Raw genomic sequence first — 24,739 nt, forward strand, 5'->3', positions numbered from 1 at the left:
CAAGGCAGGAGTGACTACCCCCCACCCCCAGGTGAAGGCCACCAAGGCAGGTTTTGGGCAGAAGCAAGCTTCATGGGAGGCATGGAGCATCTTGAACTGCCCACTCGGAATCTGTAGCACGGGAGTCAATGCTTCTCCTCAAGACCCTCCAGACTCCTGAGCAGGAGAACTCCTTTGCTGGGTACAAAAACCCTTGGCTGTAACTCTCTGGAGAAAAGTTAATCGGTTCTACAAGGAACAAAACTCCAGGTGATGGGAGTTTCCCAGTGGGCAGTTCAGGACTCAGACCTTTGAAGGGCTTCCCAGGAAGGACAGCGTTCTGAGTTTGTATGAAAACTGTGGGGGAGCCTGAGGTTAACTTCTTTGTATTACTAAAAAGTGAGCCAAGGACTTTTTACGTGGCATGTTCTTATCACGGACATAGCAATGGTGGCCAAAGTGACGGGCAACTCAGTGATGGGCCTGTGCTGGTTCCCCACACGTGGGGAGCTCCAACCCATCAGCTTGTACATGGTAACTGTGTGCAGCGTTTTGTGTGTGCACAGAGCCACAAAAGGGAGGTTTAAGATTCCCCTAGAAATAGCCAAACAAGATAAGAATAATGGCAATATCAGTGGACGTGTCAATATGTAAGGGGAAAGTCTGAGGATCCCACCTGTCTTAGTCAGGGTTATACTGCTGTGAACAGACAACATGACCAAGGCAAGTCTTTTTAAGGATAACATATAACTGGGGCTGGCTTACAGGTTCAGAGGTTCAGTCCATTATCATCATGGCAGGCATGGTGCAGGAGGAGCTGAGAGTTCTACATCTTCATCTGAAGGCTGCTAGTGGAAGACTCACTTCCAGGCAGCTAGGATGAGAGTCTTAAAGCCCACACCCATAGTGACACACCTACTCCAGCAAGGCCACACCTTCTAATAGTGCCACTCCCTAGGCCAAGCATATACAAACCATCACACAACCCCTAAGCAAAGCACTATGGGTAATTAAAGACTACTGGGAGGAGACTTAGGGATGAGCCTCACTACTGGTTGTCTAATGCAGAATGGTCAGCCTTAAAGCTATACACACATAAACAACAGAAACAGACTCAGCAGGTTGTGTGTGTGTGTGTGTGTGTGTGTGTGTGTGTACATATATAGACATATATGTAAGTACATACATACATACATACTACATACATATATGTATGTAACAATAATAATCAAAGAAATAGAGGCTATCAACTTGTAAATGGAGGGGATATGGGAGATGTTTATATGAGAGTAGCCAGGAGGGCTAGAGAGAGGGAAAGGAGGAGGGGATTTCTAAATTTCAATATATAATCCCCACCCCCAATAAAAGGTGGTTAAAAGTAAATTATGGGCTCTGAAGAGATGGCTGAGTGATAAAGGGCACGTGTTCTTGGTTGTTCCTGGAGGGGACCTGAACTGGATTCCCAACACACGTGTTGGCTCAAAATCATTTGCAGATCTAGGGGATCTGATGCTCTCTTCTGGCCTTTGTGGGTACTGCATACATGTGATGCATACACACACATGCCATGCAAGCAAATACAAATTACCCACACAGACAAAAATAAAATTGTAAAGCTATAAATCATCACAGACTGGGGGTGTAGCTCAGTTAGTATACTGGTTCAGGGCCCAGCATGAGGCACACCAGGTGTGGTGGTGCACACCTGTTGTCTGTCACTTGCTGGTGGAGCACGGGGTAAGCCAGGTCTGGTAGAGCACACCTGTAGTCTGTCACGTGCAGGTGGTAAGGGAAATATTGGGAATTTGGGTCACCTTTGGCTACACAGTGAGTGCATATGAAACCCTTTCTCTAAAATAAATTAACAAATTAAATAAATAAAATACAAAAGAATTAAGTCAAATAAAACTCCAAATGCTGAAAGAATGGAACAGTAGCTCTCATTCACCCAGAAACCCTTTCCTAATAATTGTTTTTCCTTTTCTTGATCCCTTCCTAAGGCCACAAAACAACCTCAGTATCTCCATCTGCAAATGTGTTAGCATCAGTAATAACCTCCCAACCCACCAGAGCATTTTGTTTAACGGGAAAGCTTGTTTTTTGCAAAATCGGCTTTTTTTCATCATATGTAAAAAAAAAAAAAATCAAAAAAGCAACTCTCTTTCCGTCGGAGGCGGATGCAAATATTGGTTGGGAGAGAAACGAGAGAGATAGTTCATGACTCTGCTTCCGAGAAAAGCTGTCACCGCCATGGCTGTCATGATCGGTTTGTAAAATGCAGGTTTGCTGGAATGAGCTCAATTTAATATCTCTTCAATTTTTAATTCTGTTCCGCACTTGTCACTGCTGTGGCTGTGACCCAGCCCCTTCCGTGCACCCTCCCTCCCCTCGGCACAGCTGCTGCTGCCCCTGTCAGAACCCCTCCTGCTTATCCATGTCACCTCCTCCGCCCCCTGTAAACACTGTCCGACTCCATTTATTTCCCACCCCTTCATTGGTGCACCAGGACTTATCTGCTGTGGCAGCAGGGACCGAAGCCATCAGTAGTTTCTAATAGGCTGAGATGACATCTTTGCCTCTTGTCATTTCTACACCCCACGATTCTCTGCAGGTGCTTTCTATCCTGGATGCACCCAGCTCTTAAAAAAAAAAAAAAAAATCCCCATTTCAAATCAGATTTACTGTGCTGTCACATCAGGGCGCAGTGGGCAGAGAGGGCAGGAGACATCCTGAACAAGTTGATTACACAGAAAGTCTCTGTTGCAAAGTTCTAATTGTGCTGTCACCTCCGACTTACACTGTAAACAGGCCACAGCAATTAACCTCGGCTCGGTGCCTCGGATTCCAGGACTGTGAAAGGAGACCAGCATAGGAGCTGATTGAGCATTTGATGAATACCTCATCTTTGCACAAGGCAAACCAGCTGGGCATGCAAGGAAAGCAATCCGTTCTAAAATGAGCCTCTGGGGGAAGGAAGAGCCCTGGATAGAGCTCAAGGTGGCCAGGACAGAAAATAGGCATGAAAAAAAATCTGCATCTCTCTCTCTCTCTCTCTCTTTCTCTCTCTCTCTCTCTCTCTCTGTGTGTGTGTGTGTGTGTGTGTGTGTGTGTGTATGTGCATGCATGGCCACTCATGTCTGTATCCATACATGGAAGTATATACATATCTATCCATCCATCTACCCATCTACCTACCTACTAGCATTCATTCATCCAGCCACCTGTGTATACATATATGTATATGTGTGTATATATATATGTGTGTATATATGTATATATATCATCTGTCTATCATCTATCAATCATTATTTATCAATCATCCATCATCATCTATCTATCATCTATAATCTGTCTGTCTGTCTGTCTGTCTGTCCATCATTTTTCTCTGGTAGTTTTCTACTTACCCTCTCCTCTCTTTCTACCATTTTAGGAACAAGTAGATTGTCTGCCCTGTTCCTCAACTATATGATGCTAAGTTTCCTACCCACTGAGAATCCCCCTGCAGTAGTTGCCTTGAGATTCCCAAACTTCCATTTGGGGATTTATTTCTCTGTTCTTTGAAATCATCTTTCTGTGACTTTGCATGATGTAGGCACACTAACAAAGTCTCTCTTGGTGTGGTCTTCCCATACTTCCCTCCTCCTCTTGAAGCTTCCTTCTATGGTACCGTGGGGTACCGTACTCATATTCTCAGCTCTGTGCCCTGTTGACTGTTTCTGGTGTTTGTCCTTAAGAAGCATCCTTCTGGGACAGGACAATGTGGGTACTGAGTGAGCTCACCCTTTGCTTGCTTTGCCTGCTGCCCATCTCAGAACTGTGGCCCTACTGTCTTCTGAAATTTCTACCATGACAACAATATGAATGTCATCTTATTTTTGCCAGTCCCTCTTGTCCATAAGACTTGTCACTAACTCATGGTGCTTGCTTCTTTAACACCGCTAGACTTTGTCCATACCTTCACCAATCACACTGTTTCTGCCTTAGTTAAAACCCTTTCATTTCTAATGTGTGTTGATGCAGTAGCTTCCAAGCCTGCTCTCAGTGTGTGCTTAACCCTCTTCCTTCCTCCGTCAGAGGCCCCCCAGAAAACTCGGCTCATCAGTATCTTGTTATTTATTTGCTCAATGAGGTTTATTCAAGGTCCTTTTCTGACACTGGCCCTTTCAGAATCCCACATAGTCAAGGGGAGGGAGGGCAGCACATTCCGGTCTGCATGAGACAGTACCCTAATGGCTGCTGTTCAGGTACCAGGACAAGGGTAGGTGGGAGATCAAGCCTTCACAGCCTGGATGTGATTCTTTCTCTGTGCTAACATCACTGTTAGGGTTTTACTGGCTCAGCTCTGCGGCCTCCCTCGGATTTTTAGGAAGCTTGCCATGTAGACTCAGTGAACTAAGCCTCAGTCCTTCAAACTAAGAAAGCACATGCTAAAAGCATGCTGTGGCCAATCAACAACCTCTTAACATCTCTTTAGGTCTGCTTGCTTGTTGGTTCCGTTTTCTTTTCAGGACAAAATTATCTGTTAGGTTTACTCAAGTGATGGTTCAGGGATGTCATAGAGAAGAAAAACAAGGGTGTGCAAGTTCCTTGGACACTGAATATTGGTGTGTGAACATCACACAAACCTGAGAAGGAAAGAAGATTTAACTTTCCTTGAGACTTCTGCAGAAAGCTTCACGGAACTGGCCCTACACAAATGTTAGGGGAGAGGCTGAGATGCCTAAGAATCACATGGGCTTCTGTGAGTTGGGTGTGCAGAGGCAAAGCCCTTGGAGCAGCAATGGAAGAGAGATAGTGCAAAGTCCCCTTCAGCTCCGGGATTGTTGCGGGGACAGGTCAGCTCCAACACACACACACACACACACACACACACACACACACACACGAACACGAACACACAAACACACCACCCACGTGACACAGCCTCACACAAAGGAGATTGAGTCACCAGGCAAGCAGCACGTCTTTGAGAACGGGAGTTGAACAAAGTTAGGCGGGTATTAACAGTTAACAAACAAGTTAATAAAAGTGTCACTAGTATCCATAACCATCAAAGATGACAGAGCAACAACTACAGTGTCATATAACTTGTGGATTTGGGGTAACAGATCTTGCTTCTTAAGTCTTAAATTAAAAAAAAAAGTACCAGATTCTTCCCAAATAATAAATCTAAACAAACTTTAGGCTTACTTGTTCCAGAAAATAATATGAGCATAAAATTAAACTTCTTTTAATACTAAAAAAGGGAGAAAGGAGACTGAGCCCATTCACCAACCCTGACTGGGTTTAAGGAGAGGACGAAGAGCTCCACCATCTTGGTTGCTTTGTTCAGAAGTTAAAGACACTTGATTGATGTGAGGTGACAGATTTGTGTTGTATTGGCTTGACAAAAAGGGACTTTTTTTTTCTTTTCTAAAATTATAACAAAAATCTAAGAATCACACTTTAGTTGGCACCATGTTTGATTCAAAATTGAGTTTAAATCAATATAATGTCAAAATATTCCCCTGTGGTATCCTGGTAACAGGAACCAGAAGTAGGCTGTCTGCCTTACTATGTTGAGAGTAACCGGCCTTCAGTGAGGGGTTTCCTACCTCTGTGTTTCAGCCTGCGTGTTCTGTGTTTGCTGCAATCTACAGTCAGATTTAATTTTAATTAGATGCCTAGGCACGTGTTCTGGAGGTGTGCAGCATTGTAGAATCTCACCAAATTCTGGAACCTTGGAGGTTTTCATCACTTCCTCTGCAAATCTCACGGCTGACTTCCATGGAGCACTTCTGAAAATCAAATCACATGTCAAATTCCATCATCCTACAAACGAGAATGAAGTGACAGTTTTAGTTTGTTCCCACAGACCCCAAGTGCCTTATTCCAAAAGGAAGTGTGTTAGTTTTTCCAGTATGGTATGGGGTCTCGTGGTGATCTGGTGAGGCATGACCAGGACGCGCCTGGTCTGGGTTTCCGCTGACACCGCTGCATGCTATGACCGAACGGTAGTTAGTTAATCAAAGCTCATTTTTAAGCGCTCCTGCTAAAGAGCAAATCCTCTTCTGTGTGAACCGTGTGTTAATTCACTCCAGTAGGTGTGCAACAGCATCTGTGGGCCCATTCTTTTGAGAGGACAAGTTATCTGTCTGTAGTGATACAGAGCGAAATCGACTTGCGCAGCTGTAAAGCCCAGACAATGGGCTTCTGGGCATTCTGCTCATTTCCCCACTCAGGTTCGGAGGCAAGCCTGTGGAAAACAGACATGGGGAGCTCACTGAGGACAAGAAGATGTACCAGCAGCCCTACTTACTACTTACTGACTGATAAGGTCCGGACCTCTGTCCCCGAGACACGCCGTGAGGCCTGTAAACTGCAGACGGTGTGGTGGGGCACGTTGTTAACTGCAGCACTCGGGAGGCAGAGGCAGCGGATCTGAGTCAGGGGCCAACCTGGTCTACAAAGTGAGCTTCAGGACAGCCAGGGCTACACAGAGAAACCCCGTCTTGGGGGAAAAAATTACCTGTGAATTGTGACCTTGGGCCCTTGGAATTTGTTGTTGCCCCAAAGATATCATATCACCACCATCACCACCACCACCATCACCACCACCACCACCATCACCACCATCACCACCACCACCACCACCACCATCACCATCATCACCACCACCACCACCATCACCATCACCACCACCACCACCACCACCAGCAGCAGCAGCAGCACCACCATCACCACCACCACCATCACCATCATCACCACCATCACCACCATCACCACCATCACCACCATCGTCACCACCATCACCACCATCACCACCACCACCATCACCACCACCATCACCATCATCACCACCACCACCACCATCACCATCATCACCACCACCACCACCAGCAGCAGCAGCACCACCATCACCACCACCACCATCACCACCACCACCATCACCACCACCACCATCACCACCATCACCATCACCACCACCACCACCACCACCAACAACAACAACAACAACAACAATACCATCATGACCACCATCGTCTTTTTTACCTTTACTTGGAAGCAGAAGGAGGAACCATAGCCTCTCCTGTTTGGAACCTTATTATTCAAATGGATAAGAATCATGAAGCCCCAGAAACCATTCTCAAAATAGAACCAGAAAGTGAAAATATCTCACGCTGGATGTGTCAGAAGCATGACCTCAGTAACTGTCTGTATCTATGAAGCAGTGGTAGGAACAAGGGATTCTTAAATGAGAAGATGAGTTAGATCAGGATTGTCCTATTCTAAAATCTCAGGGAGAAATGAACGCTGATGAAGGCTGTGTGAGCTGATGTAAGGGCACGTAAGACAACGCTGTCCGTCAAGGGGCTGCTGTCTCTCAGTGTTGGGTGTCTGTCCTGACATGAGTAGCCCTGAGATGTTCAGTTGGAGCAGTCTTCTAAATCTGTATCCTGAAGTGATCTCACACATACAGGAAAGTTCCAGAGTCCTGATAAAGGATTCCCAAGCGTAACGCCAACACCAGTGCCGTATAGAACGTCCATCAGAGCTCTGTTACGTGAGTGGACGGTGCTGTGAGCCTCAGGCTTTGTTCATATGGGGTTGGCTTCTCGGCATAAGTATTTTGCTTGTCCAGGACACTGAGTTTATGAGCAAGTGCTTCTGTGAAAAAAAAAAAATCCAAGCAAAAACACCTGATGGCTTGGCATCTTCTTCCAATCTAATTTCAGTACTTGAAGATACTTTTGACTAGTATATGTGAGTAATTTACACCAAAATACTAAGTATATTAGTCTAGAAACTTAGATTCCTGAACATCCTGCCATGTGCAAACATGTACAAACCTATACAAACATGGGAGAAATGACCACTCAAAAATTAAGTTTTAATAATTATTATTAGAAGTAGGCAGGCTATAATTATTACTGGCAATAGGATATGTTCAAAGATGACCAGGTTTCAAGGAGGAAGGCTCTGAAAGAGGACTGTGTTGAAAGACCTTGTCCTGAGTCCCAGTATCTGCCTTGGTACCAATGGGTCTTCTTCTCCCAGGGGTGGACCTCAACTCGCTGCGCCAGATAAAGCTGCAGAGGCCCCTGAGTATGTTAACAGACGTCAGGCACTTCCTATCTTCAGGCGGAGATGTCAATGAGAAAAATGATGATGGAGTGACCCTGGTGAGTCCACACTTGTGTCTCAGAAATCATTTACGTAGGGAAGTGAAGTTGATTCTAAAACATGTAATTGGATACAATCTACTGTTTCATCATAAAATAATACCCATATACTCTTTGAAGATATATTGGAAAGCATAAATATGTAAAAAAGAAAATACAAAATATTTATACCACAGCCCAGAGGAGGCTGGTGAAAATGTGTTGATGCTTTTTTTCAACCATTTCTCCATATGCCACTCTCACAGATTTAAAATAAATGTTATGTGCTATCTGTGGACCAGGAATGTGCAGGGTGTCTGGTTTCCTTTCCAGTGTTTCCTTTAGTTTTGCTGTTGGTTGGGTTACTGGGTGAGACTCAGGGCTTGAAAGGTCAGTACTCCAAGCACAGTCTGCATGACCTTGGTGACAGGCCTGTCGACACCCTGTACATCGCTCTGAACATCCATTCCACCTGTTTAACGTTCTGTCTGTGTAACTCAGAAGGAGTTGGCCAGAGGCCTTCAATCCACCTTGTGATTAGACAAATTGTTTCTATTGTGACTTTAGTGGCATCAGTGCTAGACCCACTTCCCAACCATTTATCCATCAGTCCAGCAATGTTTGTTTTAGCACAGATTCTGGGCTTCTAGTCTTCCCCATGACTGGAGCCAAAACCTGTAGGAGCTACCTGCTTGGGCTGTTTGTGCTGGACCCTCTCTATACACCTCTGGGTTTCCAGTTACTTCTAATACAGAGAGACACTCAAGTGCTGCTGCAGGCAGATGCGTAGCCTGTCCTAAAACTATATTAACCAGCTCAAAAGACTTTTGAATCCTTTTATCTTTTATCTTATAGCACCTTTCATTACTAAATTATACCTAGGACAGGCAGTTTGGCTAAGACAGACAATAAAATTTCACCAAACACCTCAGGAGCCTCCAGAATTCCTGCAACACATTTCCTGCTTCTGTGTTTGCTTTTGAATCACACTGTTCAGCACCAGAGGCAGTCCATAAATCTGAGAGCCACTCTGCAGATCTTTGACAGATGGGCAGGAAGGGATAGCCATGGATTTAGTGGGGTGGCACCCGAGCTCAGTGGAGAAGGGGTTACCTGGGAAAGTGCTCACAGTTAGTCATAACAGAAACAATGGAAAAGCACAATTCATTTACAATTTGTAGTGTTTCTCTCACAATGTGCTAATGATGACCTACACAAAACAATAAAACTACACACCAAAGCTTCTTAAATTTCATACTGTCATGTTTCAGACCCAATGCTTTATTAAATAGTTCTGCCTGAACTATTGAACAAATAATGATGTGCCTACTGTTTCACAGTGGAAGAATAACAAACACATCCACATTTCAGCTCCACATGGCGTGTGCCAGTGGCTACAAAGAGGTGGTGGTGCTTATCCTGGAACATGGTGGAGACCTCAATGGGATGGATGATGGGTACTGGACGCCCCTGCACTTAGCAGCCAAGTATGGCCAGGTAAGGTGATTTTCTACATTCTTTCTGAAATATTATTGAACAATTAATGAAAGAAAACTTTATGCTTAATTTTGATTTGCCTCCAATTTATATGCTAATCATTATATAGTTTGACCCCTAATGGCATCATCCTACTATGCAAATAATTTAATAAGAAAAAGCATTTACTTTCCCAATGGCACTGAAAGCTTCACCCTCCTTTGAGCTCTGTACATCATAGCCGAGCTCATTGGAGAAGCACTCGCCAGCCTTAAATGTCCTTCACAGAATTAATGCAGTTTTCATACTGTAATGTGGTGAGCCAATTACAGGAGTCTCTCAGTGTTCAGTTTGTTTTCTGCACTTTGTAGATCTAAAGTGAAATTACATTTTATATCCCGTTTTGCTCTGTAAATGACACTTTTTATTTTAATGAATAAAAGATGTTGAATTAAAACCTTGTGTGCTGCTGTGACCAATTACACAAGAACAGCACCTTCAATGACTAGATATTTGTTTTGGCTCAAGGACATTGGGGGGTCAGTCCATAGCTGCCTGGGTCCACACACTCAGGCAGAATATCGTAGTAGCAAAAGTGTTTGACACAGGAGTATCTTCTCTGAATGTTCCTGAACCATCTGTTCCAATTCCATAAGCAAATTGAAAAATTATAGGAAAATAGGAAAATGCTTCTCTCTGACTTAATTACAATCCAAAAGAATTGGAGAAAATGGACAGAGCAGAATCTTTACTTTCTCATATTGGTATGTTAGTGTGTGATAGGTGTGACATTTCAACAAAGAACTTGGTTTCCAGATTTGCCTCCTTCCAGAAATGATCCCTGAACACCTTGCAGTTAATAATCACAGCTCCCAGAAACAGCTCTCCCCAGCCTGGAAGTCAGCTGCTCACTTTGTACAAATAACAAAACTTTTCATGCAATGTCTCCCAGCTCACTGCTGCACTAGGCATGCAGGCTTGGCATGAAACTGGTGACCTGAGACCCTGACCTGATACTTTGTGGTCCAGTGAGACTCTCAGGTCCCAGAGCCTGAGGCCACTGTATTCAGTGTGTACTGACCCTACCCACCAGATCCGTCTGCTCACACGGGCTTCCTGGCTGTAAATGCACATGAGGAGCTATCAACTAGCTGTGCTGTCCAATAACGGATCTTATCCACAATAAGTGTTACAAAGGAAAGCAGTGTTCTTGTTTAAGACACCTTTCCAGAAAGATTTCTGGAATCTTTTCCTACTGGGGGTGCAAATGTTTTGCAGTATTTCAACAGCTGTATTGCTCATTTTTTTCTAAAACAAATATTTTGTATATTCTTTGGTTTCTAAGACATTTAATTAATATATATTTTCTGCATGTGATTCTATTCCAAACTATCTTTTTTCATTAATTTATTTATTCAGTTCACATCCCAATTGCAGCCCCCCCTCCTCCCAATTCTCTTTTCAAAACCCCTTTCCCTCCCCCTCCTCATCTCAGAGGAGAAGAGGGAGGACCTCCTGGCTATCACCCACCCTGGCACATCAAGTCACTGCAGGATTAGGCACATCCTCTCCCACTGAGGCCAAACAAGGCAACCAGCTAGGGGAGCTGGATCCCCAGTCAACAGAGTCAGGAGCAGCCCCCACTCGTTTTTGGGGGACTCGACTCGTATGAAGACCAAGCTGCATATCTGCTACATATATCCAGGGGGCCTAGGTCAAGCCCATGTGTGCTCTTTGGTTGGTGGTTCAGTCTCTGGGAGCCTCCAAGTGTCTTGGTTACTCTAAACTATTTTTAAATCAGCAGTTTAGCGTAAATATCTTTGTACAGAGCTTGTTTTTACATATTATGGCTAGTAATATTTTAACAAAATAGTATTTTCATTCTGGACCCAGATTATTTCTGTGCCTTTAATGAATGGCTAAAGAGAATTAAAAAAAATAGAAGCAAAACATTCAAAAGTAAATTATCTCTCCACAAAATATCATAAAAGGAAACTTTAACATACAAAATGTCCTTTTCAGATCCTTGGGAGTTAAACACTATTTGATAAATAATTTTTTCTAATATATAAATTCTGAAGTAGTTTGGCTGTCTGATGTGTTCTGATAAGAACCTGGAAACAGTAAAAATGCCAAGAACAACGTTACCCTCAGTCTCCTGCCATGTCAGGAGCCTCGAGAGGGCAGTGACCCTGTACATTAAGTAATTAATTGATGAATTCTTAGTACCCTGGGTACTTACTAATCTTCCTTGGTGCCCTGGGTACTTATTGATGGTCCTCAATGCCCTGAGTACTTACTGATGGTTCTTAGTACCCTGGGTACTTACTGGTAGTCCTCACTGCCCTGGGTACTTACTGATGGGTCTCAGTGCCCCAGGTACTTACTGTTTCTGATCATTAGTACCCTGGGTCCTCAGCATCCTTGGTGTTTAGTGATGTGGTCTCAGTATCCAGAGTACTTACTGACAGATCCTGCATGGCATTGCTGATAAAAAAAAAAAAAAACTGTTTTTATGCTGCAGACAACCTTGGTGAAACTCCTTCTGGCACATCAGGCAAACCCCCACCTTGTGAACTGCAATGGGGAGAAACCATCAGGTAGGTTGTAGCAGGCTGGGAGCCTCTTCTTTTTTTGACATGGACACTACTCATCCATCACTGGTGCAGCCAGAAGTATGAGTGGACACACACACACACACACACACACAGAGAGAGAGAGAGAGAAAGAAAGAGAGAGAGAGAGAGAGAGAGAGAGAGAGAGAGAGAGAGAGAGAGAGAGGCGCGGTGGGGGGTCTCCTCTCTGTGCTGTGGGACGCTGATGGCAATGGGTAAAGCCACTCTATCACCGCCTTCCTTTCACATAGCTTTTATGCACTGAGCCCCACATCACCGCAGAACCCCTCTGACTACAATCTCCTTTGTTACTTTGTTGCCAGCTACTCACCTATTCTGATACTTAGTCTAATAGTGTTCTCATTGTGAATATTTAGACTTAAACACAAACTAATATAGTCTGGTGCTAACTTAGATCACCAACCTCTTTATCTCAGAAGGTTAAATGCTTCTGAAGGCTTCCTTAATCTTCTTGCCACTAATGTGCTCCTGAATCTAATGCTCTTAGTTCTGTAGCCTTTAAAATTTAACGTCTGCTACTTCTCACTGCTATTTTTGCCATATTGATACGAGAATCCAAATAACAAAGAAATGTCTCTCATAAGAAAGCATAACGGTAAAAAAATTGATCCTTAAAACAAAATAAATCCTATTTTTCTTATACCTGGGCCCCTTCTAACTTAAAAACCCTTTACATTTCAACTCCTAATCTAATCACAGGAGTAAGTGAAAACCAGATCAAGTGACTTACTCTTATACCTTTATTGAAGTTAAATTGCTGATTGTTGGTTGCTTTATTGTATCTGCTAAAATAAAGCAAAGATCTAACAAACACGAGGGGACAGTTCTCAGTTCCTTCAGACACTAGAGTTAAGCTATTATTAGTGAGAGTCTAAAACCTAGATTGTTTCACTTAATTTAGCACTTAAAACCTATTTATAAGGATTTTAAAAGCCACTGGTGTGTGGTCTGTACCTATAGTTCCAGCACTTGAGGGCAGAAGCTGGAGGATTGCTGTGAGCTCTGTAACAACCAGGGCCATATATTACCACCTGAGTAATGGTTACACAGTGAGACCCTGTCTAAAGTACATCAAAACAAACAAAATAATTTAAAAAAACAATAAAATTTTAAAATGTAGCTTTTTACCTTAAAAACACATTTGCTGGCTTTGTGTCTTATCAGATGGTTCTGTCAGGAGATTTCGTGACCGAATGCACACTCTCGGCTTCTTCACAGACTAAAGAGATTTGACTGATCCTCGAACCTATGCATGTCTATTCTGCCATCTTCTTATTAGCTCATTTTAAGGCTAGTGCCAAGTGTTACATAGCCAATTCCCAATGACATCCGACTCTCAGGGGGCCCAGGGAATGATGCAGCTTCTTCTGATCCAGCTCCAGCCCTGGCCACTTTCACGCAGTGCACAGAGATTCAGACAGCCTGCTCCATGCTATCCCTGCAGAGTCTGACATCTTCTAGGTTTCCCTGTTCATAGACCCTTGGCAGTAAGACACGGCACCGGGCTTGTCATAGAACCTCAATAAGTGTGCTTTCATTAAATGACGGTGTCTTTTATTTAATGCACTTGACCTGTCTAGGAGAAGAATGAACCAGGTCAACAAAATGCCGCATAAAAGATGCAAACGAGACACCCTTATGGCCAAGAAAGTCACCATGAATGTCATGTTCAATGATTTCCACTCTCCCAGGGCTTGAACTTGGGAGGACACAGTCGGTGGCATCTGTGTCAGTCTGTAGTTTAGTTTATAAGTACACCATAAATGCAGCCTCCCAGGTGAGGCAGCTGAGGTCTCTTCTCCCTTCCCACTCACTACTCTTTGATCCTAGGCCAGTCATGTCATAACAGAATACTGACAGGAATATCAGCTCAGCTCATGTCAGCTAAATGACTTTGACAAGCCAGTAAAGCCACTTGACTCAAATGTACAGACACCGAGGGCCACCAGACTTAGTGGGGATGGGGAGTGGCTGCCCCCACAGGGTTCAAAGCTGGTGTCAATGCAAATTGTTTTCAGATTCATCAGGTCTCCCTGACAGTTATTGCTGATTATACATTTGAATGATGCATATCTGTGCCACAGCCCACGTGTGTCCAGGGGTCACTGGTTAAAGACTCACAGTGATCGACACTTTCAACAGAACAGAAAAGGTCATGGCGAGCGGCCAGAAGTGCTACTCTGTCACAGAGAGGAGCAACACTTTATGTCCAGAGTCAGTGGAATGTGCACACATAGTCTTCCAAGTTTAGCTTCCCTGCGACTTTTCATTTCCTCATTATTACCCACTGCATATTTATACTTATCTCATGTGTAGTTAAGTGCATCCCCCGTGTATGGCAGGCTGGACTTGGAAAATGGCAGACATGGGTTTTCTCTTTCCCCTAAACTTTTGCTGTTTCTTGATGGGCTTGGTGTATCTACCGATCCATTCTCAGTTCAGCGTGTCTGAGTTAGGAGAGGAAGCACTGCTCTGTTTCCCCACTGCCGTGTCTAACATGCTTACTGCATCTTGTAGACATCGCTGCCTCTGAGGCTATTGAGGAGATGCTGCTGAAAGCGGAAATCGCCTGGGAAGAGAAAATGAAAGACTCTCCGTCTGCTCCTGCCTTAGCACAGGAGGAGCTGTATGATGAGATTCTTCACGACCTCCCAGATCTTTCCAGTAAGCTGTAAGTATTTTCATCCCAGTGGGCTGTAGCAGCTGGGCAATCCTCTAGAAGCCAGCTGTCCCCACCACTTCTCTCAGTCACCCACCGTTGCATAGAGAGAAGCTCCTGTCTCTCTGCCCAAAAGTTTACAAATACTGTAGCTGTTTATCAGCATATTTACCAAAAAAAAAAAAAAATCGATTACTGACGGTGAGTTCAGCATAACTAAAGACATTAACGTGACCCCAGAAGGCATTGCTATATGATTGATCAAGCTGGGGAGCTACAGTTACCCTGACAACAGTGTTCCCAGTCATTCCTCTAGAGTTTAGCTGAACTCATGTAAGCTTTCTATGATTGTCATAAGGGCTGACTGACTGTTCTGAAGTAGCAAGTGCAAATATGCCTTATTTTTCTCCTAAATATAAATGCAATGATTCTACACTATCCAATAAAGGTAATGCTTAAAGCTGTTGGGTGGTGGCGGGAAAATCACCATTGCCTTTGAGGGCTGAGCACATAACACGAAGTGTAGTTGATAAGGCAGCCAAGGTAGCTCACTCTTGTTAATGAACTGGGACATAGGTACAGACTTGGCTCATAATATCCCAGTTTTTGCTTTGAATCCTTTGGCTTCTCTGCTTCTCAATGTATCACATGAACCCTCATGAGCTGCCCTGGGTAGAAAAAGCAGAAAGCATTAACAGTCAGTATGAGGGGAGAGAGGAGCCAATGGGACTGCTCATGGATGAAGGGTGTTCTGAGAGGATGGAAGTGGTTTTTGTTTTTTAAAAGGTAGCTGTGGCCATAACTAATTCACTCTACCTTGGCATAGTGTTATGCTTTCCCAAATATATAGACAGCAAAACCTAAGCAAAGGTCAGGCTGCCAACAGCCCACTGTGCATGGGGGCGGGGATCATGGGGCCCTAAGCAAACCTGAACAATTGACACCTCCCAGAATATGGAGGAGGAACAACCATTGCTCTCAGCTGTGTACCAAATAGTGAGCTCATCCGGGCTCCATGTCTGTACAAACAGTCCTGGCTAAAATCAGTGAGTCCCACAACACAGCAAGAAGACATTCATGTGGGAAGGGGTTCTGTAGGGAAGACAGGGGTGGAGGAGAATTGGAGAGAGAGAGAGAGAGAGAGAGAGAGAGAGAGAGAGAGAGAGAGAGAGAGAGAGAGAGAGAGAATGCCCAGATACATGAAATTGTCTAAGAACAAAATTAGTCAACAAAAAAGAAAAAATTTTAAAGTGTAGACAAGGTTACATTGAGTAGGCAAACATCCACTTTTGTACTGTCATTAACGTCTTTTGTACTTTATTTTAAGGATGAAAGAGAATATGCAGTTCTAATCAGTAACTCTCGTGGTTTTCATATTATCGACTAAACAACGGATTAATCTGGTTATGAGCAGAATAATCAATGGCTTATTTGTTCTACACAGTTAAAATGTGGTCTGATTACATTGTCCTCCTGTTGCTTTGATCCTGTGGTAAAGAGTAAATAGATGAGGCCTGTGGTGGGTGACATCTGAGCACTTTCCACACTTTTTCTTTTTATAGTTTTTGGTTGTGACGTATTTTTATCTGGTCATTTCTACTGTGCCATTATGAATACATATAACAAGAAGCAAATATGTGCAATAAACCCCAACTAAAATGCATGCTTGTGTTGAGGGCTAGGGTTTCCATGAGGGCACTCTTTTGGGCTCCCAGCAATTATCAGTAATTGCTGCTGCAAGGCCAGGTGAGCAGCCCCAAGTCTGGAGGAAGCACAGCTTCACTTGTCAGGCTGGTGGCAGAAGACAGAGCAGATTGATATTGTGTCTCCATTGTAACAGTGGCTTTTGATTTGGATACATTTCTGAAACATGGTGGGAACTTCTTTATGGGAAAGAAACCAGTGTATTACCATAAGCAGGAAGCCCATGCATCACTGACAGATGCTTTACCTACTATCCACAAGCCTCATTCTTCTAACCCAGATATGAACAGTCCCCTTTCCCATCTCTTTTTGGAACAAACTTGGGATTTGATCTATCCCTCTTTTTTTCCCCATTTTTATTTTTAATCATAGTTTCAACCCTCTGGAATCTTCTGTCCAGCTATTCCTTGAGTTCCAGTAAACTGGGTGCTGTTCTTTAACACAATTCTTGCTGATTTAAATAAAGTGTTTATTTTTCCCTCTACTCTCTCCTTTCCCCTCTTCCCCTCCTCCTTACTTCTTCCATCACACTATTAATAAAAACCAAAAAGCCAGTGTCTCCCAAACATTGAGCAAATATGTCAGTGAGTCAAACCTCAACACACCAGGTATAACCTTAAAGCTTTGCTGACCTACAGTTTTATTGTGAAATCTCATCCTCCAGCTGCTTGTAGAGACCTGAGCTCTAGGAAGACAAAGGAAAGATTTGAAAAACCCTCAAAGCAGCAGTGGGAAAGGAAATGGGCATTTGAATATGCATATCTTTCTCTGTTCTGGTCAGACAGTCATGAGCTGGCCACAGTTATTCCCTTAAGGTCATTGTGTCTTACCTGAGACAGAGTGGGGTGCATTCATTAGTCATGAAGAGACAATAAGAACATTTCCATGGGGGTGTTTTGGCTTCTGTGTCTTGGCTCCTTATAAACAAAGTTTGTAGGTGCCCTGATGTACCTTTTCTTCCTTGAGAAAGTGCAGGTGTGGGCTCTTGAAAGTAGTAACCATGAGAAGGTGGTATTCTTCTCAACACAGGCCAGGAACAAACCCCTAGTCAGTGCCTGGGGGAACTTCAGATCAGTCTATCTGCACAGTCAAAATCCACAGAAACTGAGACTTCCTCCCATGGCACAGAGGCTGCATTTTCATCCATCTGCACATTCAGTGGCAGCTCGCAGCTCTAAATGACAGTGTGTCAAACACCCTGATGAACTAAATGTACTCTCATGTCCCCGGCCCTGATTCTGCAGGCTTTGCCATTACTTCATCTACATAAGGCTTGTTCATCTTCACATCCATATCATCCTGACTTTCCATTCATGTCTAGAGTGTATTCACCAGCACTATTAAGAGTAGAATCAATCTCTCTCTCTCTCTCTCTCTCTCTCTCTCTCTCTCTCTCTCTCTCTGTCTCTCTCTCTCTCTGTCTCTCTCTCTGTCTCTGTCTCTCTCTCTCTTTGTCTCTCTCTCTCTGATTTCAGAACACAAGAAACACTTCCTTTCTGCTCCAACTCTTACTGCTCCTTGAGCATTTGTGCAGTAAGTCATGATGTTGTAAGCAGATAAATAGAACTTCTACTACGCACCCCATCAGAAATGCATATCTTTAAACATTAATAAGCGGGAAAAGCTTATACTATTGGGTCATCTCGTAGTGCCTGAGCCTGAAGACCAAGACAAATAAATGCTTTCAGTTTAAAACTGCCCAAGTCGGAGACTCATATTCTACTTTGGTTAAAACAGGAAAACCCAATATAAGATGACTTGTGTGGTTTTTCCTTCAACATAGCATTTTTCAATGAGTTAGTGAATTGCTGTTTCTACCAACAATTCACATATCAATATTGCCTTACTTTAAAAAGAATTTCACACCCACAGATCTCACCTAGTGCATACTTCCATTCCTATGTCCACACAATAATAAATTCTGCAGAACACACAGCCCGTTAAGCATCACATGTGACTCCCTGGCTAAATCTCTACAGAATAGAACTGTAAAGTTTTAATAAAACCATCAATCAATTCCTGAGGAATTTTTCTCAGGAAGGAAATCTGAGGCTTGGAAGATTGGTTTTGGTCTTATCATATTGTACTTCTATTTCCATTTTAGAAATAAAATCCTATTTATTCTAGTTCCTGCAGGCACTTTTTCCTATTTTTTTTTTGTTTGTTTATCAAAATAAGTGTTGACTAAAGCAGAGCAGAGGTCAAACCTGGTCCTTGTCATTGTCTTCCCTTCTGGAATTCTCCACAGTGGGGCTAGCGAGGACTTGATGACCTGCCATGAGGCTGCTGTCATTACCCCTGTGTTTATGGAAACTGCCCTTAGGGAAAGCTTCTCCAAGAAAACACAGTATTACACTTGTTTCTTCTGATCCTCACTGGTTAATTTCTATTACTAATATTCTCTTCTTTTGTACTCGAAGCAAATCTTGTTTGTTGAATAAAAGCCAGGAAGGGCAGAAAAACATCATTAATTAGACTTGCAGAGAAGCAACATCAGGATAGACAAAGCTGTCTATGAAGACTTCACTCGAGACTGAAATGGTGGGGAGAAATAGGACTTGACTCTGCTGAACCCACAGCTCTTTCCTGTGCGCTTGTGGAAGTGCTTTGTGATGCCAGGCAGGAGGATGCTCCGAGGTGTGGCCAGGGAGACACCACATGGATGCAGATGGCAAAACAGACTCTGTAATGATCATAAAAGTCTTCTGAATTATACTCTACTTCCACATCAAGATTAATACACAGATCATTTATATTGTCTATTGACCAACAATAAATGATTGTATCGAATTCAAAGATACATCTACAATAGCACAGACCAGGGATTGTGCTGAAGTAAATTCAGCCCATCACATGGGAGGTTTCAGTTACAAAAGCCATGGAATACGGATAAGAGAAATTAGCAAAGATGGGAACAGACCAGAGGAGAGTTCTTCAGAGTGACAGAATTCAACACTGCTAGCATCGAAATTCCCTTCATACCCATTCGTCAATTAAACACATTCATCAAAAATCCCAACAGCCGTTTCTGTGAAAATTGACATAGATTCTGAGTTTCACACAAATATGCTAAGTGCGGTGAACAGCCAAAAAAAAAAAAATCTTAAAAGCAAACAAAGTTGGATGTTTCATGTGAGTTAATTCTTCCTGAGACAGGGCATCAATCAAATCAATAAAGTAGTGTATCGATGCAACACACGGGAGAGCCCTGAAATAGACTCACCAATGGCCAATTGATTTCACCAGCAAATACAGCTAATGAGTTGAGGAAAGATGGGCTTTGCTCTCAAAATGGGTGCTGAAACACTCAGGCAGCTCTAAGAGAAGACACTGGGCTGTAATTTATAGAAAGCCATGTAAACAGGAGGGCACACACATGAGACCACAGAGCTAGAAATTCCAGAATAAAGCCTAAGGAATGAACCTTGCTGAGCTTGGGTTGAGAAAATAATTCTTAGATAAGACATAAAAAAAGGAAAACCTGAAAATGAAAGAAAAATGAGTTATATTGTTATGGAAGTAAACTGATAGGAATGTAGAGAGGAAGAAAATCTTCAAGTGTTCATTTACATATTTGTGTCCAGAATATAGAACATCTAATACCTAAAAGCAGAGTGTCCCCCACACTTTACTGAAGAGACACTGCCTGAAACTACAGAACTAAAACAGCCAAATCAATTCTGAGAATAAAACTGGCAGTATCTCGTTCCTGAGTTCAAACTATACTACAGACCCGTCTTACTCAGGATGAAACAGGATTAGAACAGTTAGAGAGATAGGAGAGAATAGTGACCACAGACGTGGACTCGAGCAGGTGTGGCCAGCTGGGCCTTCACAGCAACTCACAGAGGGAAACAACGGCCTCCTCTGCAAGTGGTCCTGTGACAGCTGGACGCCTGCTCTCCAAAGGCTGAGAAGGGCCTTCACTTTACAGCTGTAGAGATATAACATGAAGGCTAATAAAGGAGAGATGTGTGCTTTCAAAGCACAGGAGCCCACGGAGAGAACAAGTTCCTTAACAGGGACCTTGACTGTCATTTCCGATTTTTTCAGATATGATACCAAAAGCATAAGGAGAAAAAGCAAACGTCCCCAAGAGGGACTCCTCCATCCAAAAAGGCTTCTGCACAGAAAAATACATCACTGAGGCCAGTAACATGACGTGGCAGGCAAAGGCACCTGCCACCATGCCTCGTGACCTGAGTTCAATTCTCAGGACCCATGTGGTGGAAGAAAAGACACAAATATTGCATAAGTACTCTGGAAATCACATACATGCCATGGTGTGCACAGCCACCCCTCCCCCCCCACAATTAATCAGTCAATCAATGTGATTTTAAAAATATATAAGAAATTAAAGTTTCAAACCTCATACATGATAAATATCAAAAATATACGAGGAGTTCACGGAACTCAATAACAAATAACAAGAAAACAAAAAATAAAACATGTAAATTTTTTTAAAAACAGCCTTAAGGCTTCATTATTTTTGCAGAGAAGACACACCAGTGGCCAAGAGTCTTTAGGAAAGTACCCGGTATCACTAACCTCAAATAAAGGAAGGTCAGAACCTCAGAGGGATAAGACCCTACTACATCCATTAGGATGTCTGCTATGGAAGAGGCCTGAGGCAGTCCTGGTGAGGGTGTGGAAGGAGACTTGTGCTCAGGCTGGGTTGTGGGAAACCATAGAGGTTGCTCAGAAAATTAAAATTCACCTGCCTTGTGGCCAGAACCCCACTGCTGGACGTTATCTGGAAAGAAGTGAGGGAGGGATCCTGATGACCTACTGTACTCTGTGTTCACATCAGTGTTCTTCATAATGAATAATACACAGAAAAGCTCTCAGGGCCCACCCTTGGAGATATGGGAGATCAGGGACCAATCTACATTGGGAAATTGTCAAACTAGGAAAATAATCCTCCCCTTTGCAGCAACATAGATAAACCTGCAATGCATCACTTGCAACAGAATAAGGCAGACCGACAAACACTCGTACCCCACAACCTTGCTCAGGTAGAAACTCTAAAGGCAGATCTGACAGGAGCAGAGGCTACAGCGGTGCTCGCTGAGGACTGGGGCCACAGGTACAGATGTGCAGGTCTGAAATGAATATGTTCCGAGGTCACGGTCAGCACAGTCTGCGAATCAACACCACTGCAATACTCATTCTCAGCTTGTGCCAAGTCACCACCATGCACTCTTAAACAAAGTCAGCTTTCATTTTAACAGTCAATATATAAAATATAAGACAGTCTAATTAAAATCACAGCGAGACCCCATTGACACATTTAATAATGGATTCCAATGGGCACAGAAGGGAGGATAAAATAGATTCTCTCCATGACTAGTTGTTTTGATTACAGGATTATAAAAGTTTTGGTCACATATCACTGAACTGAGACTGGAATGGCTGCTCAGTGAGTAATGCATGTGGATGTCAGTTTGAATCCCTAGTACCCCTGAAAGCTGGGTGTGATGGTGTGTGTCTGTCACCACCTCTGGGCAGACAGCAACGTGTGGATCTTTATCCTCCAGGCTTGCTGACCCGTAGCCAACTCAAAACAGCAAGTCTTGGGTTTGATGAGAATACAGCATTTTCTCAATTAGTGATTGATTGGGCAGGGTCCATCCCATTGAGGGTAGTGCCATCCCTGTGCTAGGGATCCTGCGTTCTATAAGATAGCGGGCTGAGCAAGCCATGGGAGCAAGCCAGTAGGCAGCATCTCTCTATGGCCTCTGCATCAGCTCCTGCCTCCAGGTTCCTGCCCTGCGTGAGTTCCTGAACTCACTGGCTTTGATGGTGAACTGTTGTGTGAAACCATGAGTGAAATAAACCCTTTCTTTCCCAAGTTGCCTCTGACCACAGTGTTTTACCACAGTGATAGAAACCCTAACAGAGACATTGAGAGACACAGTCTCAAAATAATGGGGTAGAGAAGCAATTGAGGACATCAACCTCTGGCTTCCTCATATCCCTCTGCAGACACTCGTGTACACACACACACACGAGAGACAGACAGAGAGAGGGGGGGAGAGAGAGGGAGAGAGAGACAGAGACAGAGAGACAGGGAGGGAGAAATAGAGAGAAAGAGAGAGAGAGCATTGTACTGTATATCTACAACAAACCAATTTTACTGCATATGAAACAGATTTACTTAAAATTCAACAGAACAAGTTCACCCAGCTCTAACCAGAGTTATCTCCACTCCTATGCATCAGAAGACACAACTGTGTTGCATACATTCACTTGATAAAATGGACGTGCACTTCTGCTTGAATGCTAACATTAAAGGAGATTGTTCTCAAATTTTGCTATAAAGTGTCATGTTGCAAATTCAGTAATTATGTTGTGGTGAATATTATGAATTCGAGACTTGTAGTAGCTTTTGTTTATGTCTCTCTTTGCCTTGTTTGAATTGTTTGAAAGTTACAAGCGTCTTTCTGTTTGTGATATGGCAGTCCTTAACACTTAAATTTTTTATTCTAACATTTTAATACAAACTCAAAATATTGCCTATGGCTCTGTACATTAAATCTTATACTCATTGTATTTTAATCAAGATTATAACTTTTTCATTTGTTTACAAATCCTTTTCACATTTAAATTCAGCACCTAGTGCAATCGCACACTTCAAGCAGTTTTGAAATTACCTATTGATCTTTCTATTACAGTTAAATATATCCTGGTAAACATTTTCTTTTGGGGTTGAAATGAATGCATTTTTTCATGTGGGCTGAAGAGAAAACTTCACATTTCCCGCACTTATAGGACATGTTTTTATCTGAGTAAACACACCTTCTGTGGCCCAGGCTCCTGTAGCTTTTGATTGATACAGCAATGTTAGAAGAAAACTAATTATGCTATCGATTGTTTCTTGTAGAAGTCCCCTGGTGCTACCAATTTCGAAGCAGGACAGTTTACTGGAAAAAGACATTATGTTCAAAGACACAACAAAAGGTCTGTGCAGGCAGGAGTCCCAGGACGGGCCTCCTGAGACCAGCATGGTGAACAGCTGCAGCAAGTCAGAGCAGGTAACTGCACGGTCACTGTGAAAACCTACACTGTTCAAAGCTGACCATTCAAAGATAAATTAAAAATGCATAGGCTAGGGTTCTGTTTAAAAATCCTGTCAATGTGGTCATTGAACTGGTCATTAATAAATACAATTGCTATTTAATATTAGAGAAGTTTTAATTTTGCAGTATAGTTTCAGTAGTCTTTGATTAAGTTGTCATTAAGTAGTGTCTTTTTTCTTTTTTCTTTTTTTGTTTCTTCCAATTATCTAAATACATATACATTGGTAAAAGATACAATGAGAGGCATTTCTTTTTAAAAGAAGCTACGGTGTGTGTGTGTGTGTGTGTGTGTGTGTGTGTGTGTGTGATCACTTAGGACTCAATGCCTAATTTAAGGGAGATTGCTTTACTGTTTTGGAGGGTTATGAGCTTAAGAAATATAAATCAATACATTTTCTTCTTTTTGTGACAGAAGTAAATGATTTCTTGTATCTGGTGATTGGTGAACAGCAGGGTTATGCTCACCCATGTTCCTGTTTTAGTGTCTCTAACTCAGAGTACTGTATCTTATTCATTTTCCAAATACTCTCTGTTCTGGTGTCAGTTTTGTGACTATGGAAAAAAGAATCCCCTCACAAAGGCAACGTAGGGGACAGTGTTTATTTTAGCTCACAGTTCCCAGTGACAATTGGTCATTGTAGGGAAGTCAGGGCAGCTGGTCACATCACAGCCATGGCTGAGAACAAAGAATAAATACATCATTGCTCACACGATCACTCTCAGCTAACATTCTTGTTCTTAAACCGCTCAGGACATACTCTGCCTAGGGAATGTCAGTGCCCACAGTGGGCCATGTCTTCCTACTTGAGTGAATGATCAAGATACTTCCTTGTAGATATGCCTACATATCAACCTGATCTAGACAATTCTTTATTAACACCCTTTTTGCAGGTAATTCTATGTTGTCTCTAATTGGCAGCTAAACTAACCAGGATATCCTCCGCTCACTATTAAAATTTAATTTAAATTGCTTAAAATAAATCAAAGGAACCAAAAAGCATTTGGGAGGAGATCTTTTTATTGCCATTGTTTTGAAGTATTTTAACTGGCTTACATGTGGAAACT

The 24,739-nt window shown here is 42.8% G+C and overlaps 1 protein-coding gene across 2 annotated transcripts in view; it reads left to right on the plus strand.

Moving 5' to 3' along the window:
* Myo16 (myosin XVI) overlaps positions 1-24,739 on the plus strand; it is a 482,119-nt gene that overhangs the window by 198,076 nt on the left and 259,304 nt on the right. For both annotated transcript variants that reach the window (XM_076913797.1, XM_034520363.2), the window contains exons 6-10: positions 8,017-8,141; positions 9,492-9,617; positions 12,121-12,196; positions 14,750-14,903; positions 23,479-23,629. In XM_076913797.1, coding sequence (XP_076769912.1) covers positions 8,017-8,141; positions 9,492-9,617; positions 12,121-12,196; positions 14,750-14,903; positions 23,479-23,629 — 632 coding nt within the window. The remainder of the gene's footprint in view (positions 1-8,016; positions 8,142-9,491; positions 9,618-12,120; positions 12,197-14,749; positions 14,904-23,478; positions 23,630-24,739) is intronic.

The sequence above is a fragment of the Arvicanthis niloticus genome, chromosome 16 (assembly GCF_011762505.2).
Source record: "Arvicanthis niloticus isolate mArvNil1 chromosome 16, mArvNil1.pat.X, whole genome shotgun sequence".
NCBI classification, from domain to species: Eukaryota; Metazoa; Chordata; class Mammalia; order Rodentia; family Muridae; genus Arvicanthis; species Arvicanthis niloticus.